A 19040-nucleotide genomic window follows, 5' to 3' on the forward strand; every position below is an offset into this window, starting at 1 on the left:
TTTTTAAATCACTTTACCTAGACACAATTATTAGATAATGAGAAAAGTTTTATAGGAATTAAATTGTTTAATGTTTTTATAGCACTCAATGTAGGTACGTTGCTAATTATTATTGTTTTTTAGAGAAGAATAATTTCGTAGAATATATAATAGATATTTTAAAACATCAAAAAACAAATAAAGGTGGCACGAAATAAATTTAAAAATAGGTAGTAGATTTACAAATGCCATAAGCAAACGGTTGGAGAAATGCAGAAACAAGAAAACAAAAATATGTACAAAAATGACTACAAAGTTAAATACCATAATATAACATAAAAAAATAACACTTAACTTGCATCCCTATGGTTCAAAGGTTAAACGTCGGCCGCGAAGTTCTCGGGTTTCTTCGGTTACATTCGTCAATGTTCGGAGGTCACGTGATATCACAACGCGTGTTCGGCGCACACAATTTGTCTTATTTTTGCAAAGAAAGACCAAATTTTGTATATATCACCGTCATAGGGTCTGTACCGGCTAAGATTATTTTGTATGGAGAGTTTGGCGCGGATTTTAACTCGCACAAATTTGGAATAGGCATCGTATTTTTCGGTGGCGCGGGTTTTGAAGGCGAAATTTTAATAGCGTGCTATCTATAATGTGCTTATATTATTATAAAACAAGGATGTTTTATTTTCTCATATTTTTAATGGGGGTTCGCCGCACAAACGCACTTTAGAGAAAACCGCCACTGGTCAAGAGAGACCAGAAGAGGTCAAAGGGTTTCCCCAACCGGCCTCTCACTATCTGGCACGCCACGCAGCTGGTTGGCAGCCTTAGCACACCTCACCTGATGAACCTGGGCACCCCTGCTAAGTCACCAAACGTAGCGAACCACTTGGGTGGACCTATGGCAAAGGAGTTGGTTATCCAATAAATGGTTCCCAGGGCAGCAGTGCCCAAACCCGCCTCCCAAATTTTTAAAAAGTTAAATTGTATTTTTTTAATGTCTATGACTGTAAACATTTCCAGTGTACCATAGACAACATACAGAAATAGTAATATTCAATATTACAAATAGGTACAAGGTCGTGCAATTTCAAGTATGTAACTAAGACACAGAATTCAAGTGTTGATAAATTTTACAATTTTTTTTTTTTTATAAAACCCAAAAATATGGGATAGATGGTGAAATGGAGGTGGATTTATACCACAATAAGCAGTTTATATGTTGCCGTATTAATATTCGAATGAGTTCAGCCGAATCCTAAACCGAATGCCCGGAAATGTCTGTCGCTCAAGGTTTTTTAGCTATCGCTCGAGTGGTTAACTACTTAGGTTACTAACCTATTCTTTTATCACATTCTGTTTTGTCACTGTTATTTTTAATCCGGTTACCGTTCGTATTTTAGATATCTCGACTTCTGTGGAAAATTTTAGACTGGTGGCAATATTATCTGCACTGGCTAAATTATTCGAATCGATTCTTCATAAATTCACATTACTACAAGTAGAACCGTTTTTAATTTCTGAACAGCATGGATTTAGAAACGGTCGATCGACAGAAACCAACCTATTGGTGTTTAAGGATTGCGTATCAAAATCATTAGACAAGGGCCATCACGTAGATTGTTCATACAATGACCTTTTAAAGGCCTTCGATACTGTTAATCACAACGTCTTACTCAATAAACTGGCTATAATATGATTCTCCATAAGACTGCTCACCTTTTTTGCTAGCTATCTCGCAGATAGGAAGCAGTTTGTGTCTCACGGACTGTTACTAATCAATATTTTTTTTTGTGTGATCGGGGGTACCCCGAGGCAGTAATTTAGGTCCACTCCTCTTTTCCATATTTATTAAAGACATTTCAGAAGTAATTCTGCATTTTAGGTTTCTTCTCTTTGCTGATGACCTAAAACTTTTCTCAGAAATTCTAAATTTAGAAGACTGCAATCAACTCCAGTCAGACTTTGACAGAATTGTTGACTGGAGTAAAATAAATCAGATTGAGTTTAATGTTTCTAAATGTTTAATTTTGTCATTCACTAGGGCGAGTCATACCTGATATTACCGGTATACAATGGACCCCCGAAGTTAAAAACGTGTCTCGACCATGAAGGATCTTGGAATCATGTTTGATAGTAGGCTGACATTTCATACTCATATTGAGACGGCTTGTAGCACTTCACTGAGAATGCTGGACTTTGTTCTACACACTGCAAGGAATTTTAGAGACACCCGGGTTCTCATAGTTTTATTTAATTCCTTAGTAAGGAGTAGACTTGAAAGTGGGTCATTGGAGTCCACACCAGGTAAAGTATTCTCTCATATTAGGGAGAGTTCAGAAGAAATTCTTGAGATTTCTCCACATGAGGGAGTATGACTCTATCCTACTGACTGAACGAATTATCTATGGGTCAGGAGGGATGTGAGCATTGCTACACATTTCTTCAGACTGATTCGTGGATGGTTTGAAAGCTCAGTCATCATGGAGAGCATTCATTTCTATGTTCCCGATGGTTATCTACGTCACCGACAACATAGACTATTGTATCTCCCGGCCTGCAGAACTAACTTGCCAATGGTCTGGCCTGTGGGGAGAGCAATCTTGCTGTTGAACAGAATCAATTCGGATATCGACATTTTTAGCATTAATGAAGCTGACTTTAAAAGGAAAGCTCTATTATTACTAGTATAGTTGATATACCCACTGTTTATATTAATGCAAGAATTTTTATGAACAAATGTATTTTAAAAACGCATTAAATGAACAATTTTGTAATGTTTTTAAAATTAATAAATTGAATTGAACCAGAGTTGAGTTGAACACAGTATGTACTCACACAGATGCATTGCTTTCATGCAGCAAGTTTAAAATTAGTTATTAACCCTTTCACACCTGAACATATTTGATGCCTAACAAGAATTAGTTGAGTTATTTGAATATTTTTGGTGTTTTTTTTTTAGGAAGTTTAAAAGTTATTACTAATTTAATTTGAAAGAAAATTAGGTACAAAAAATATAACATTTTATTCAATCAAAAAAAAAATCTTAAAAATTAAACATTGATAAAAACATAACATTTACAGAAGACCAATAAAAAAATTTGGTCGGTAATCAAACTAGTAGCTAAAATATATAGTATATACCGGCAATTGAAAACGAAAACTACTGTCAATTTTTATTCGCTATACATATATACATAGTAAGGAAAAAATTCTTAAATCCATGTTCATTTTCAAATGTACACACGGTCTGAAAGGGTTAAAAATTATTTTTTGGGTTAAATCCTTTGCCAGCCGAGCCCTCCATCATTGCATAAGTAACCTGGGAATGTTTGTCTCTATTTTATAAAGAGAAGGAAAGAAAACAATTTTATTTAATTAAATAAAATGAGTTAACAATTTTATTATGTTCTTTGTTTTTTCATCAATATGGTTCCTCCACCTTCTTGATCCCTGTGACCCACTCGTACAGTTCCTCCACCCCCTCCCCGTTGATGGCCGAGGTCTCCAGAACCCGGATGTTCTGCCTGACCTCCTTCTGCAGCCGCTTCAGTTGCAGCATCAGTAGCGCTTCGTTCCTCATCTGCCGGTACGCCACGTCCATCTTCGCCAGCACCAGGAGGAACTGCAAACATCACCGATACCTTTAATGCAATACTGATTAGGTTATAGATTGACGGCATCTGTAGTCGACGGGTAAGGCTCTCGACTAGCAATCTGGAGGTCGCGGGTTGCGTTGATTTTTGTTATTTCGCAATTTAATCATTAAAATAATATAAGATATCACCTTGTATCGGTATCGCCATGGTGTAAGACCACTGAAACGCTGTTTCAAATGGCTTTAGGTTTGTTTGGTGACAAGATCTTAACAGCCAGATTCTTACAATCTTTCTTTTACCCATCTCCTTCCCGTCCCCATTACTTTCAGCTTCACAACGTACATGAATTGGGGATGCCGTAGTCTCACTGGCTCCAGGCGGTTGGGAGCAGTTGGGACTCTTGTGTGATATTCACATCAAAAATGACAAGAGTTCCTAATGCTTGGAGTCTATGGAACACTGGAGAGATAAACTACTAGAAATATTCTACGGTTAATCGTGGCTCTGTACCAGAGATGCATCCAGGGCTGGCCCTGAGCCAAACGGTGCCTGGAGCTAGTAAAAACCTCAAGGATTATCATTGCCTTGGCAAGTCGACACCAGTAGTTATCCAATTGCACCTTGATAATTGAAAAGTAAATAACTATACTAACTAACTAACTAACCATCACGCCGTTTCCCCGCAGAGAGGACGGACCGCCAAACAACTCGGTCTTGGCACACACTCTTTGCCTCATTCACATTCATACATACTCTTCTATTGTTCTGATTCTTGACATGGCCCGACTCAAGTATCTGATTCACTTGGTCGTGCCATGTTTTCCTCAGGCGTCCCCGACTTCTGCTACCATTCACATTTGCATCGTATATTCTCCTTACACTCCTTTCTTCGCTCATTTGCTCTACATACCCAAACCATCTAAGCGTCCCTTTCTTGGTCTTACTCATTACGCTTACATCAGCCTTGCACTCTTTGCCGATCTCCACATTCCTCACACGATCATACATGGTTTTACCACACATACGCCTCAGGGATCTCATTTCAACAGCATTAAATCTACTTTCATCCTTTCTTTGCCAGTTCCATGCCTCACTTCCATACATCAGGGTAGGTACCAGCACTCCATTGTGGACTGCCAACTTCGCTTCTTTGGACAATTTTTTGTTAGCGCCAACTGTGTTCAGTCCTCCATTAATGGAGTTACCTGCATTTACTCTTCTTTCAATATCTCTGTCAGCCTTCCCATCTCTCTAGAACATACTTCCTAAATACACAAACTTATCCACCTGCTGCAAGTATTCCCCATTCACAGCTATATTGCACACTGTTTTCGTACTCTCTCTTTCAAACACCATTACTTTAGACTTACTTACATTCATCATTAAATCATTCTTCATGCATACTTCGTTCATCCTAGACACGAGACACTGCAGATCATCCATATTATTAGTAATCAGCATACAACAGGCAACATACTTTCAGATTACTCAAATTCGTGCCCAATCCCACCTCTTTCAATTCTTGCATACAATTATCCATGTATAGATTGAATAACCGCGGTGACATTACGCAGCCTTGATTAACACCTTTTGTGATATCAAACCACCCCGTAAAACCACCGTTCACCCTAACACACGCAACGTTTCCCTCATACAGAGACGTAATCGCCTGAGTCAGATTCGTATTCACTCCATACTTGGACAACACCTTCCATAGCTTTTTCCTGTCGACTCGGTTGTATGCTTTTTGTAGATCTACAAAGGCACAGAAAAGTTATTGGTTTTTTGCCAGAAACTTCTCGGTGAGCGTACGCAATGAGAAGATCTGAACTATACTAAATAGTGATATTACAAAGCGAGTCACCTGTATACTATTATTTATTATTGCGAGGCATAATAGTACAATTTTACCAAAGTAACATATATTGATCCCCGATTTAAATAAGACAATGGTAAGTGGTACATGAATAAAAATGTATTAGTCACCTTACAGGTTTTGAGTTTGGGTTCTGCCAAAAGTGTAAAGAGGTAAACACCTGCAGCTGAAATCTGACAAAGGTTTGACGTATCCACCACAAATATGATCTTCTTTATGTGGTCCAAATAATGGCTCCATAAAGAAGACATCTCTCCGCCAACCTCTCTTATGTCTAGAAAGCTCTTCTTGCCCTTTTCTGGCATATTAATATGAAATATATTTGTTCCAATGGTAGGTACCGAATTGAATGTGTTATCAATTATATCAATTTTTTGTAATTTTTTCAATAACATTGTTTTTCCTGTGTTTGGAGGTCCAAGGCATAAAACAGTAATTGGCTGCAATATAACCTCACCCCTTTCGTCCATTTTCATTTGTTGTCCCATAGTTATCTCGTATTATTATATCAACCAGTTAAATATTATTAATCGGTATAGTTTGTAGGGATTCAGCATTAGAGTAGTTAACACTTCAACAAATCAATAATTTATGATAATATTTCACCATTATACAACTGTACGCATAAACAAAGATATAATATCATTATGTTTACAACAAAAGCGCTGTACTAAATTATAATGAATTGTATTATTTTATCAATACTCCTTCACAAATGTTTGATCAATAATTCAATTACAAAGAGTTCCTACAATAATTCAATGCCATTGTTCAAATAATAATAATATTGTAACAGGGGCCATACAAATTAAAAAAATACTTTTATTTTGCTCTTTGTACATTCGCTGTTTACAAAACATTAATTTTAAATAAATCCGCCAAATTCGTAGTTGATTACTTTATCAATATACACTAGTGATGGACAGGATCGAAATTTTTTAATCGAAAAATCAAAAGAATCGAATGACTAATCGATTTAATTGCTCACAGTTCAGCGAGAGAAGTAGCTGCGTACAGATTTTTGTCGGGGGCACATAAATAAAGTATGGTTCATTCGTGTGGTAAAGTTTTGGTAGGCAAGTACTGCATTTGCAAAAAATGGGCTAAACCAATGTTTTCATACTCGCAATGATGTTTATTGTTTATTTGCAGAAAACATAATCGTAATATTATTGTAATGATGAGAATGACTACGAATTTGGATGTGTTTCATATGATGTTAAATTTACAACATATACCTTAAGATTCTTTATGGAGCGCCCTCGAGGTGATTTTGAACAAAAACAGCACCATAAAAAAAGTTCAATTTATGTTTATCAAAACCTTCCCAACTTATTATAAGTCAGAATGCCATTTTTCACACATCATAAATGCACGAGCGTCGTAAATCCCACCCTAAAATATGAATGAATCGTTCACATACTCGTAGCTTCTTCGGTTGGTATATAATATCCCAGCTAAACATTTGACAATTAGCAAAGAATAATAGGGTAATCCCAGTTCCCAGTGGATATAAAATCATATTAGGTAGTGCGTAATATTAGGTAACACAACGTACCACGTGAATAATATCTCGTTTGTCAAGTAATCCGAGATATTTTTGACAATTCACGGAGTTGGGAATCGATGTTTCAAAACGCTTGTCTCGGACTGTGTGATGATTTTTGACAGAATAGATTCCTTGTTCGATGACGTTTCAATACGATTGTTTCGGACTATAGGATGATTTTTGACAAAATCGATTAATCCATGATAATGAATCGAAATATTTCGATAATCAAAAGACCGAGTAAATCATTGATTATTCATCGATTGTGCCATCGCTAATATACACCATAGATAAAAGATATTCACAGATTACCATAGAAGTATTTTGTTAGCCAAGATTGTCAAAATTTGACATTTGAATCGAGTTTCTGTCAAAATTCTAGAATGGTCATTATTATTTTGTTTTCATATTTATAAATGAAATTCTGTTCGATTTTGGCACAGCTTACGATATTAACGTTTGAAGAATAAGTATTTTCTTTATATTAAGTATATTTTGCGTATTTTTAGATGGCGTCCGAAGTTGTGGATAATTTGCACAACGAAAAAAGCTTGGCTTTGATGGAAAAACATAAGGGCGCCAGTTTGTTGTTCAGAGAGGATTTTGATTCTGGACCAGTTAGTGTGGACCTCATCGAAGATAACCTATGGCTTGGTAACTTTAAAATACGCACTTGTCATAGAAGTTTATCAAAAAACCTTTTACACAGTTAAAGTTGTATTTGTTTCCAGGTAATTTGAAAGCTGCTTGTGATTTGAACACTCTCCATAAGCTCAAGATCACGCATATACTCACAGTAGACTCAGTTCCTTTGCCACGAATGATCACAGAAATATCTAACATAAAAAACAAATATGTCCAAGGTTGGTTTATTATATTTTTCATCATATTATTGTATAAAATATTGTCAGCTTTATTATTACTAATCACAACTCTAGAACAAACTCTCCTCCTACCCAGGCTAGAACCAAAGGGGATAAATATGCATAAAATAGGGACTTGCTTAAACCCCCGCATACTCAATTTCTACCGATTTATAACAAGTTTCTTGTTTACTAACTCTTATAGTTTTATGTTCGATAAAAATAAAATGTTAATATCTATACATTTTTTTATGTCGAAAAGTTAATTAAATGAATTTCCCTCGATAGAAAAAAATTGCAAAGTAACCTCCGAAAATTATTTAAAACACATTTTGTTCTTGTATTTATAATGTGTTATAGGCATGAAAAAATTCACAGTGTATCCTTAAATACAACTAAAGCATTTGTCTGGAGATTTTTGCTCTATTTTAAACAAGTCTTGTTTTATTAAATATTTTCACCATTTTCGCTTAATTTTATAGTTTTTTTTAATATTAGCGATCTTCCTCTAACATTCATATTTACATATCTCCCTTTCAAACCATCTTTAAACTCTTACTACGGGGCCTCAATGCGTACATTTCAGTATTTCAGTTGCCGGAAATGGAAAATAATGCATTTTAGTATGTAGGTATTTCGTTAAAAAAATGGATAATTTGACGTTGAGTTTATTCCAGAATGTATGCAAGGGTGGTGCAAAGCAATACATTCCATATTTAAAAATAACAGACAAATAATAAGAATACACAGATAGGCAATGCGGAATAGAAGTGAAAAATATGCAGCCGTTTATGGAGGATATTCGAACATCTCCCATCTCCTGTCGGGCCATTTATTGTAACTTTATTTGATTTTTTCAGTAACTGATGTGCCGAAAGAAGATTTGATATGTCATTTCAACAAAACCAATGAATTTATTCAGGAAGCACAGGCCTCTGGCACCATATTAGTTCACTGGTAAGAAAGATATACGTAATAATTTAAATTTAAACGTTACACAAACTTGACATAGAACGAAACTCTACTCCAGTTACTGGAAGTCCAGAGAGCTTGAGTTGTCAGGCCTAAACTCTACTGTAAACTAATGGTCAAGTTTTCAAATCTTCATTTAAAAAAAATACTTCATTCAATTAACTGAGTGTTAATTTGTTCAGTTTTCATTGAGTCATTTTGTTCCCTTGGGTGTTCATGTGGTCTAATAAAAATCATTGCATCTCTGTTGTGTTCCCACAAACAGTTCTCCAACTTGTCGTGGAAGGAGATTTTAAATAATAGGTTCTTTGTGTTAAATCAGGGATTTATTGATCGCGTATTACAACGGTGACTCGATAGTCGACCTTACTAGAAGCTGGCTAAATGAGATCTGAAAACACCAAGTTGGTCTGGGAGCATTCTAACTGGTCCTGGCTACTAGCTGCCATCTTGTGGACTTCCAAGCAAGCTCTATGCACTGCCCTCTATGAGTACATCTGTGAAGCTGTTACTTCCCAACAATCTCCCTTACTGTCATAGTGAGTAATATGATTTAAACGGTGTTAGAAAGAGAAAACATCAAGCTTTATATGTATTCATATCAAGAACCAGAAGTTAACCACAAAATAATTGAAATGTACACCTTTATGAAACCACAGGTTCCGACCCTAATTTGAGAAAAATTAATTTTGATGTACCGCAGTGAGTACTCAAACGGTATCTCTCGAGAGATACTCTCAATATTTATATCTCTTAGACCGGGCCCTTATCTCCAGTCTAAGATGCTCCTGGAAACTTGGTATTCTCCAATAACACACGTTAAGGATCTTACTGAACAGTGGAACTTTATTACGATTGTAGATACAATCACTGAGTAACTACGACTAGCTCAAGGAGCGGGAAGATTGGATCTGAGAAGTCCGTCCCCTCGGGACGGCTCCGTACCGAAGGCACCTTGCCGCCTTTAAACGAAAATACATATTGGCGAGCAATTTTTAAAACTTTTTTGTTTGCATTTGAATTTTTAATATATCAAAAATTATATATTTATTTCTAATAATAAAATTGGAAAGCGTATTTCATTACCTTTCGAAAACAGTTTTTAGTTTTAGGATACGTTCAGAAATATTCCTTTTATTTTGATTTTATTGCAAAGCGGAAATACAAACAAATTTTCTGACTATCTGACAGCGTCTTTATGAAATATAACGATCAAGGTTAAACGGTTAAAGGAACAATCACATATTGATTATAATTTGGAACAGAAAGCCTGATTTCATCTTTCTAGCATGAAGGATCCTGCTTGCTAAGTCGTTATAATAGAAGTAGGACTTAGGCAATAATTTTAGTTTTATATGAATAACATGATATTTTGAATATCAGGTAAAACAGGAAATGTTTTAACCCTCTAAGCAGAATTTCTTAGACTAGTGCCATCTTCAGCTTTTAAGACTAAGTCCCAGTTATTTCGCAGAAATTCAAATGTAACATTGTCATCAGATAGCCATTGAGCGCCATTTTGTTTTTTTGTAATTTTTTTTTTACATTAACCCCACACAGGAGCCCTGAGGAAAATAACTTCCCTCAGAGCCTATGTCACGTTTTGGGATGCTATGTGGAGTGTCTTTTTTAAGGAAAGAAAGGTGTGGAACTTCTGGGAAGATAAAAGGTATGAGGGTTGGGTACGAATCTAGGGATCAGTATGTCCAGGAGTGACGGATGTCTGAATATATCCCTCCTGCTGCGACGCAAGGCGATGGGTCGAGAGACCGGTTAGACAGGTTAAAAGGTCTTCCCAAACTAGTGTCTCCCGATCTGGTACACCACACAACCTGTGGGCAGGTGCATTCTGAACACACCTCAGCCGATGAACCCGGGCACACCTACTAAATCATCAAATGTAGCCAACCCCTTCAGGTGACCTATAGCAGAGGTGCTGGTTATCCAATAAATGGTTCCCGGGGCGGCTCTTCTGCTGATGGCAATTTGTTTAAATGCTGAAACTGGCTTAGAATTGGCGTTTAACGGGAACCTTTCAACTGGCAAAACAACAAATTGGCGCTGAATGACCATTTAATGACTTTGTCACACGAGAGTTCCTGCGAAACTAGTTGGATTTTTTTCAGGCAATAAATTATAAGACAATCAACAGAAGGCAGTGCTAATCTTAACACTAATAATAATTTATTTTTCGGAATAACTTTATTGAGTAAAACCTCAAATTGTAATATTTTTAATTATTGAAGACAATATTAGCGATTTTTAAACGAAAATCTGAAACAGAAAAATCAGAAAAGGATACGGTCACATCTAAGACTCGAACCCAGGACCCTTGTCTTGCCGGGACATCGCTCTACCAACTGAGCTAATGGGACCCTATCCCTCTCGGTCACTTTTAACTGTATCATACTTCGAATAAGAACTACCAACATTGTCTTCATTTTTTTACCCGCACATTTTTTATGGGCAACTATCTTTATGTATGATCAACCCGAACTAAATGCAAATGAAGACAATGTTGGTAGTTATTATTCGAAGTATGATACAGTTAAAAGTGACCGAGGGGGATAGGGTCCCATTAGCTCAGTAGGTAGAGCAGTGTCCCGGAAAGACAAGGGTCCTGGGTTCGAGTCCTACATGTGACCGTATCCTTTTCTGATTTTTCTGTTTCAGATTTTCGTTTAAAAATCGCTAATTTGTCTTCAATAATTACTAATAATAATATTTTTCTCTCAGTTACTACGGAATGTCCCGCTCGGCGGCTGTTGTCATTGCGTTCATGATGGCCAAGCATCGGCTGACCTTTGAGGAAGCTTTCTACTTCGTAAAGGCCAGGCGCTCGCTCACCTCGCCCAATGCTGGGTTCGTGGCGCAGCTGAAGCTGTACGGGCGGATGGACTGTGTGCTGGACAAGGAGCACCCCAAGTACAAGATGTTTCGGCTCAAGATGGCAGCCGAATGTGTACGAAAAGGTTAATTTTAAATGTTTTTTATTCTGAAGGATGTTATATTTTTTTGTACGTTTCGTACGAAACAAAATTGAAGAAAAGTGGAAAAAAATTTACAAATATATGTTTCTTTGTTTGTCCTGTACGCATTCATATACCATTCATGTGATTTTGCTTAAAATTTCAAAGTTTGTTCTTATTAGTGCCAGGACTGTTTAGAGTGTAGTTTAAACGTTATAATGTTTTTTATAGTAACAATGTGGTATATAATATAACATAACCTAACCCAAACCATTATTTTATAATGTTCTGTTCTGTCACTGTTCTGTTTTATCTAGTCATCGTAAAATGGCTTGACTTTGATCAATTTTCAACTTAAATAACTAGAATAGAATATAATAATAGAAACTAAATAACTGTTTTTGAATTCATTTATCATGCTATCAACATGCTAGCCTAGGCTGACCCTGATTATAATATCCCGTGATTTTGCACAGGTCTGCGTTAGTTTTACATATAACTTAAAACATTTTCCTAATTACCCGCAGAGAATTTACATATTAATAAATCATTCATATTTGTATTTGTTGCATTAGCTGATATCAAAGTGTATTTTTGAGTAATATTGTTTTAATTTTTTTTTTCAGTGAAAATCCTACCGCAGACTTGCGCCGACCTAGTAAAGCCGGACCCTGGTCTGGCCCAGGAGCGCCCCGATCCGCACGTTTACCGCTGCAAAAAATGCCGCCGCATTGTTGCATCGCAGAAAAACATCATACCGCACATCCCGAAGAGCGTGCGCATGACGCTGAACCGCCGAGTCACCATCAAGAAAGAGAACAAGGAAGAGAGCGCCAAGAAGTGCGACATAACTTGCGTACAGGTAATATTTTAGAATGATTCACAAATAGAAATAAAAGTACAGTACCATCTCACTAATTCGCCACCCCAAAAATTGTATGAGTGTCCAATTAGTGAAAGTGGCAGATTATAGTGCGTACATGCAAAATAAGTTAAAAGTTAAAACAGGTACCTACATATTTAGTAAAAACAAACAAACACCGATGTACTGGACACCCACGCCAGTGATGTCGACTGTAAAAATGGCAGGTTTTCTCTCGAGGGTACCTTGAGTAAGGATTTGCATGATTTGAAAGACTTCACGAATGTCGTTGGATAACTGACTGGTTGGCTTCCCTATTTATTAAGCTAAACATGTACAGTTCTACACTTGCTAATGTGAAGAAATTATTCTTATCTCTAAACAGGAATGCATGGGAAATAGAGATGTGCAAAATGGGTACCCAAAACCATTTGAAATGCAAAATGGAAATGGGTCAAAACTTTTCCATTTGAAAATGCAAAATGGTTTTTAGAAAAGCATTCCAAATGCTAAATGCAAAATACCTATTTTCAAAATGCATTGAAAATACAAAATGGTTTCTCAGGTCAAACAATTAAAATAATTATAGAATTTTTAAACAATTTTGACATTTAATAATGGACATCAATGTAGAACAAACATATTACATGATGGCAAATCCAAAAACACCACGACTACAGATTATAATACCACAAAAAATTTGCGCGGGACTAATGTTGCCAATGTAAAAACATAGGAACTGCTAGCTAACATTTAATATTACAGCGTCATGGCCCCATGTTCAGTATTTGAATCAGTATTTTTTGTAATGGTATCACTCAATTGCCAGGGCTCCTACCAGGGAGCAACTTGACAAATGTAAATTATCTCTCATAGCGAGGTTGAGGACCGACTGATATTTGGGGCTTATGAAAAAAAGATAAGTAGAGATAGTAGGAAGAATGTTACAAAAAAGCATTTAAAATGGAAAATGCATTGAAAAAAGCATTTAAAATGCAAAATGCAAAATGGTTTTTAGAAAAGTATTTAAAATGCAAAATGGAAAATACACATTTTGCATTTCCATTTGAAATGGATTTATTTGAAATAAAGCACATCTCTGATGGGAAGTGCGTCATAGCGCTGAAATGTTATAACTAAGGTCCCACGGTTTTGTTGTGCGAGTGTGGCACGTGTACGGTGATTTCAAATCTTATCAAGATGAGTAATCCTGCGAGAACGTATTAACACACTTCGGCCGGAAAAGGTAATTCTACCTTTTGCGCCAGCCTCATTTCAATGGCAGAGAAGACGGAATTATTCAACGTTTTTATATTAATATTATATACCAATCTCTTTGTAAAGGTCCCGACTATATGTAAATAATTATCGAATCGTAATGCAAGTCTTCTTTTTATATTTATCTTCATGCCTTTTGTTTACATCGGTATTTTAAGTCGATGTCATACGTAGTAATGCAAAATCATGTGTTTTTGGTTTGAAAATTTGGTCGCCTAGAAATGTTTCAGATGCTTTAATTAAATACTGCGAGTAGAATACATCTTGGCCTTTGAAATAATCGAGTATTTTTTAGATGAGTCTTTTTATAAGCCCAGAAAAAAATAATGTATAAGGCCTATGAAAACTGCTTTAAAGTTCAAAATCTCCTACTTACGAACCCATTTTCGGTTATGATTTTATTGTATAGTATGGAAAATTAAGTTATCTATAAAATGATCGAAATTTTTTTTAATATTTATGCCTGAACATCCACAAAATAAAATAAAAGGCACTTTTTGGCCATGTTTTTTTCTTGCATAAATCATAAATCAATCATAAATCAAAACAGGCGGATGGTGTTAAGCGGGAATTTAAACCTTATCGCCATCTACGTAAGGGTTGTTATTGATAGCGGCTCAATTTAAAATATTACACGACGTAGTGCATCGCCTTAAGAAAAGGATAGTACATTATTTGTTATATTGTAATAATTCAATTCATGGAATGGGGGTTTTTATGACCGTGAAACCCGATTCGAATCTTTATCTCTGTTCTGCCCCTCAACTCATATGTACAAGCGAGCGAGAGATGTCGGGCGTATTTAAAGAAAGCAGGTATGGGAAAATTCCGAAAGTCGGACCGTAATAAACATATTACGAGGTTAATTGAGTTGCATTTCAAATAATATTCGATTTTAGTTTAGTAATTTTATAGCTAGGTTATGCTGAGTTACTATGTAGAGTTAAAAAAATAATATTTTCTCATATATAGCGATTTAAAACAAATTAAAGAAATTCACCCGAGACCTTTATTTTTGCCCGGAGAAAACGTAGCGCCAAGTTATTTAATATAAAGCGCACGTGAGGTGAACTTTCACAAAACTGTGCTGTATAAGTTAAATATTATTATTCTTACTATAATTACAGAATGGCCAGATCCTGATCGAGAAGTTGAAGAGCCTCGCGTGCGGCGGAGAAAGCTCGATCATCGTTCCCGGGGAGGCTTTGTCAGTCGATGCCGGGCCCAACGAAGATGATCTCGCTAATCAGAGTTTAACAGGTTCGTCATTTATTAATATATACTCCCTTGCAGGCTTTTCCGAGTTATATATAGAATCAAGAGTGAATAAACCATTTTAAATCGTTTTATAAAAATTGACCTGAAAATTTATTTTACGTGAATACCGCTCAAGAGTCCCAACTGCTCTCAACCGTCTGGAGCCTGTGAGACTACGGCATCTCCAATTGGGGTATTTTGTGAGGCTGAAGGTTGTGGGGAGGGGAATTGGAGATTGATCTGGTCACCAGACACGGCTAAAGCCATTTCAAGCAATGTTTCAATTCTGAATGGTGGTCTTACACCAGGGCGATACTGAGAGTATCTTCCACTTTGGAGTGTAAATATACTACATATTATCAAAATTAACTGAAGAAAGAAGCATTAATGACAAAATCCAAACATTAAATACTGTAAAAATATTTCAAAGACAAACTTATCAACAAAAAAAACGCTTTCCACATGAATTACTCTTAAAAATAACCCATACCACCCATTTTCTATATAAAATATATTACTTATCTACTTCAACTACTTACACTAATATCACATCTACCAAACATATAATGTAACTGTTTTTTACTTTCTCACTGCAATGTATTTACTACAACACGTAATACCTATAATATTATTAATTACTTATAAATAACTGCACTCCTCTACCAAACAAAAGTTAACACTTCTATGGAAGATTAGTATTCAAATCTCTTAATATGTACAAACCCAATGTAAATACGTATATGTAATTACTTTATCACTAAATACATAGTGTAAAATAAAGTTGCTATCCGTGTCTGCCTGTTTGTGCGCTTAGTTCTTCTAAACGACGCAACGGATTTTGACAGGGTTCTCACTATCATTTAGAGAATTTCTTCTGGAAAGTTTATATATATAAAACATGCATATTATATTTATAGAAAGTAAATAAAAGTCGATATTTTTTGATATTATTATCAAGTGGTAAAAAAAATATTTTTGGGCACTAACACTGCTAACGCTGGCTAAAACTTATGAAGAGTTTTAGCGGCACACACACTGTACACTTACTTTTATCTGAATATTGATTATTATTGTCAAGTGTATTCATATTAAATATTTATTCAGATTTGGACTTGCTACTAGCTAGTTGAGAGCTTTACCCCTCAACCACGGAGGCCGTGTTTGCTTACATGTCTTGTCCACTGAATCTGTTATAGTGCAAACTACGAAGCATAGATGGCTTTAGTGTAGATAGAGCATAGAGGTTATAGAGTATCAGACAGTTGTAGGGAGTATACAGGATCGCCCCTCCATGGAGAGTACCAAGGAACAGCGATCAGTGAGGTTTCTAGAACCGAGAGATTTTGGAGCATTATATAGAGGACGTTGCTACACACTTGTTCCTGATTATAAGAGTTGTAGTCTAGATAAAAGACATGTGATTTGTTGTAAAGAAGTTGTGTTTCAATCTGCATTCGTAATTCTCTCTATATTTCTGTATTTTATAACTATATTTCTCTCTCGGTGGTATCTTACTCTCTCACTTCAGCATACCGTGAAAGGCTGATTTATTCAGTATCTTATCGTACTAGGTTCTGAGGAGATCGAGCATATAGTCGGCCAGCCCGAGGCGGACGCCATGGGGACCCGTGACATTGCGGACAGCCACGACAGCCCCGAGGTCTGCGTCCAGACGTACTTCGTGGAGCCGCTGGTCTGGATGAAGGACGTCCAGAAGAACGTGCAGGGGAAGCTGCACTGTCCAAAGTGCGCCAATAAACTCGGCAGCTTCAGTTGGATTATGGGTGAGAATTTAACCAGAATCCTAACTAACTAGTTGTTCTGTGAACAGTAGACTGAGCATCCAAAAAGTATGTTTCTAAAAATCAAAACTAAAATTTCCTCTGCAATCATCAGATTTGTAAGTAGTTATTTAAATACCTAACTTCTGACATGTTATACTCAAAATATTTATGTAACATTTTAAACAAGGAATTATACAATTTGACAAAAGAAACCTTACTGAGATAGCTGCAATTTTCCTGCAAGTAATTAATGTTTTATTTGTCTTGTTCCAGGTTGTCAGTGTCCGTGCGGAGTCAAGGTTGCCCCCGCCTTTTATCTGGTGCCCTCCAAAGTGGAATGGTCCACTGTCGTCCAGAATATACAAGTTACCGTCTGAACGACTCTCCTACGTTCAAATACCTGGCTAACTATTTTCTTCAACGGGTCAAGAACCATTATTAGTATGAATGATGTGTGCGCACAATGAGTGTCGCTAGCGTCCTTCACCACGGCGCTCCACCTTTGTTTCTACCTACACACCAAATGCAAATTTTATTGCATAGTCTGTGCAGTTTGATCGTAGCTCGGCGACATATGTATATCTGTGGTTTCTTCGCAGACACTGAAGACATAAACCGATAGGAGTGGATTGTGACATGTCTGTGTGTCCTGAGTAAGCTCAATCTTTCCTTACTTCTGGTGAAATTGATTAATGGTTTGCAAATTTAGAATTTCTTTCTTAAACCGATAATCAATTTTATTAGCTGTTTTGGGGCTAGAAGTCGAAAGGCTTAGAAGCGTTTCAATTATTTCGGTTCGTGGAATTCAATAACAAATCATTCAGAAGAGAAGCAAGACATCTCTGGTTGATGTGTGAAAATATAAAGTTAGATTTCTGGTTAATCGATGATTCCAACGGGCGGGAACTTTTGAAATAATTCCAATAAATGTTTTAAAATATCTCTTTGAATTGGCCACTTTTTGGCCAGCTCTCAAGGGTTATTGTAAGTTAGTCAAAATGTGGCCAAAAATGCTCCAGTAATGCTAATGCACAAACGCAATATGGGTATTAAGTCTTCTCTAAGATTCTACCAGCTTTGATCCCCGGTGCACCAGTGCACGTGCGTAAAACTTGACGGACATAAGCAGAACACTTGTTCACAGTTGATATTGGCTTCATGAGAACGGGTCATTTTTGTGTAGTCGGTTCGTATGTGGAACCAACTACCGGCTTCTGTTTTTCCTTCTTCAAGACCTGCACTAATAAATCCCTTCCTACAGCCCCTACCTTGACCCGCCTCAGAAAACTGCCCAACTGGGTGGCGATATAGTTATCCTATCTTTACACTGTGACACGGGTGCTCTTGTGAGGTGTCACATAAAAAAAGAAAAGAAAACTCTTTACATTCCTTTCCTTCATGTGAATTTGTAAATATATGTATTTATTTTCTTCGTAAGGCTTTTTTTATAAAAATTTTTCATTGCCGTGTAGGACGATGATGATGAACTTTCAATAGCGATTGTCTCAAAAGCAGTGTGTTTAAGACGAGACAATACCCGGAAATAAAGTCAGAATCTCATCTTTTTCGTTTTCATACAAGACATATGAGAAGGAAGATTTTCCGTCAATGACATATGTACGATCTCTCTTTGAGACAAATACAACAAATGTATTGTTTTTACAGGTTGATTAAAATGATACGTGTGAGGTAACAGAGTAACCCCTCATGGCAACTCAAGTTTTGTTTTCCGATTTATAAAACAAATACTCGATATATTTAGTTGATCAATATTGCTATATAAGCCGACATTAATATTTTAAGTTATGTTAATATGTTTTTTCATCTGGTAGAGCTGATTTATTTGGTGAAACTGTTTAACTTTGGATGTGCAAACAGCGTTGGTTCTATGTCAGAAAATGTCAAATTGTATCGATACTTTCATATTACTTAATAATGTACCCATCAAATTTTTTCTTTTACTGTTCAAGATTTTAAATATGTTTATTTTATTTTATTTCAGGCACAAACATGACATTTAAAATACATGCTTGTGTTTAGTAT

The 19040-nt window shown here is 36.2% G+C and overlaps 2 protein-coding genes across 2 annotated transcripts; one reads left to right on the forward strand and one right to left on the reverse strand.

Moving 5' to 3' along the window:
• Nucleotides 1-3412: 3412 nt before the first annotated feature.
• Nucleotides 3413-5933, reverse strand: LOC149414881 (ADP-ribosylation factor-like protein 16). The gene is made up of 2 exons (XM_089643404.1): nt 5574-5933; nt 3413-3613 (listed from the first exon to the last, which is right to left on the reverse strand). Exons 1-2 carry the CDS (start codon nt 5931-5933, stop codon nt 3413-3415), a joined length of 561 nt encoding a protein of 186 aa, XP_089499530.1.
• A 1436-nt stretch (nt 5934-7369) lies between these two features.
• MKP-4 (dual specificity protein phosphatase MPK-4) lies at nt 7370-17402 on the forward strand. Its single transcript, XM_089643406.1, has 9 exons — nt 7370-7398; nt 7522-7666; nt 7744-7875; nt 8736-8832; nt 11584-11819; nt 12443-12678; nt 15084-15216; nt 16785-16997; nt 17271-17402. The coding sequence occupies exons 1-9, from the start codon at nt 7396-7398 to the stop codon at nt 17372-17374; spliced, it is 1299 nt and encodes a 432-aa protein (XP_089499532.1). The 5' UTR covers nt 7370-7395; the 3' UTR covers nt 17375-17402.
• Nucleotides 17403-19040: the final 1638 nt, after the last annotated feature.

Source organism: Hesperophylax consimilis, chromosome 19 (genome assembly GCF_061612785.1).
Source record: "Hesperophylax consimilis isolate HC1 chromosome 19, BYU_Hcon_1.0, whole genome shotgun sequence".
Classification (NCBI taxonomy): Eukaryota; Metazoa; Arthropoda; class Insecta; order Trichoptera; family Limnephilidae; genus Hesperophylax; species Hesperophylax consimilis.

What these genes read in the sequence shown, in the direction of transcription:
- MKP-4 (XM_089643406.1), top strand. An exon ending in CGCTAATCAGAGTTTAACAG is followed by an intron (nt 15,217 to 16,784) that starts GTTCGTCATTTA and finishes TTATCGTACTAG; the next exon opens with GTTCTGAGGAGATCGAGCAT. An exon ending in CAGCTTCAGTTGGATTATGG is followed by an intron (nt 16,998 to 17,270) that starts GTGAGAATTTAA and finishes GTCTTGTTCCAG; the next exon opens with GTTGTCAGTGTCCGTGCGGA.
- LOC149414881 (XM_089643404.1), bottom strand. Translation starts at nt 5,933, where the DNA reads ATGGACGAAAGGGGTGAGGTTATATTGCAGCCAATTACTGTTTTATGC. An exon ending in CCAAACTCAAAACCTGTAAG is followed by an intron (nt 3,614 to 5,573) that starts GTGACTAATACA and finishes TGATGTTTGCAG; the next exon opens with TTCCTCCTGGTGCTGGCGAA.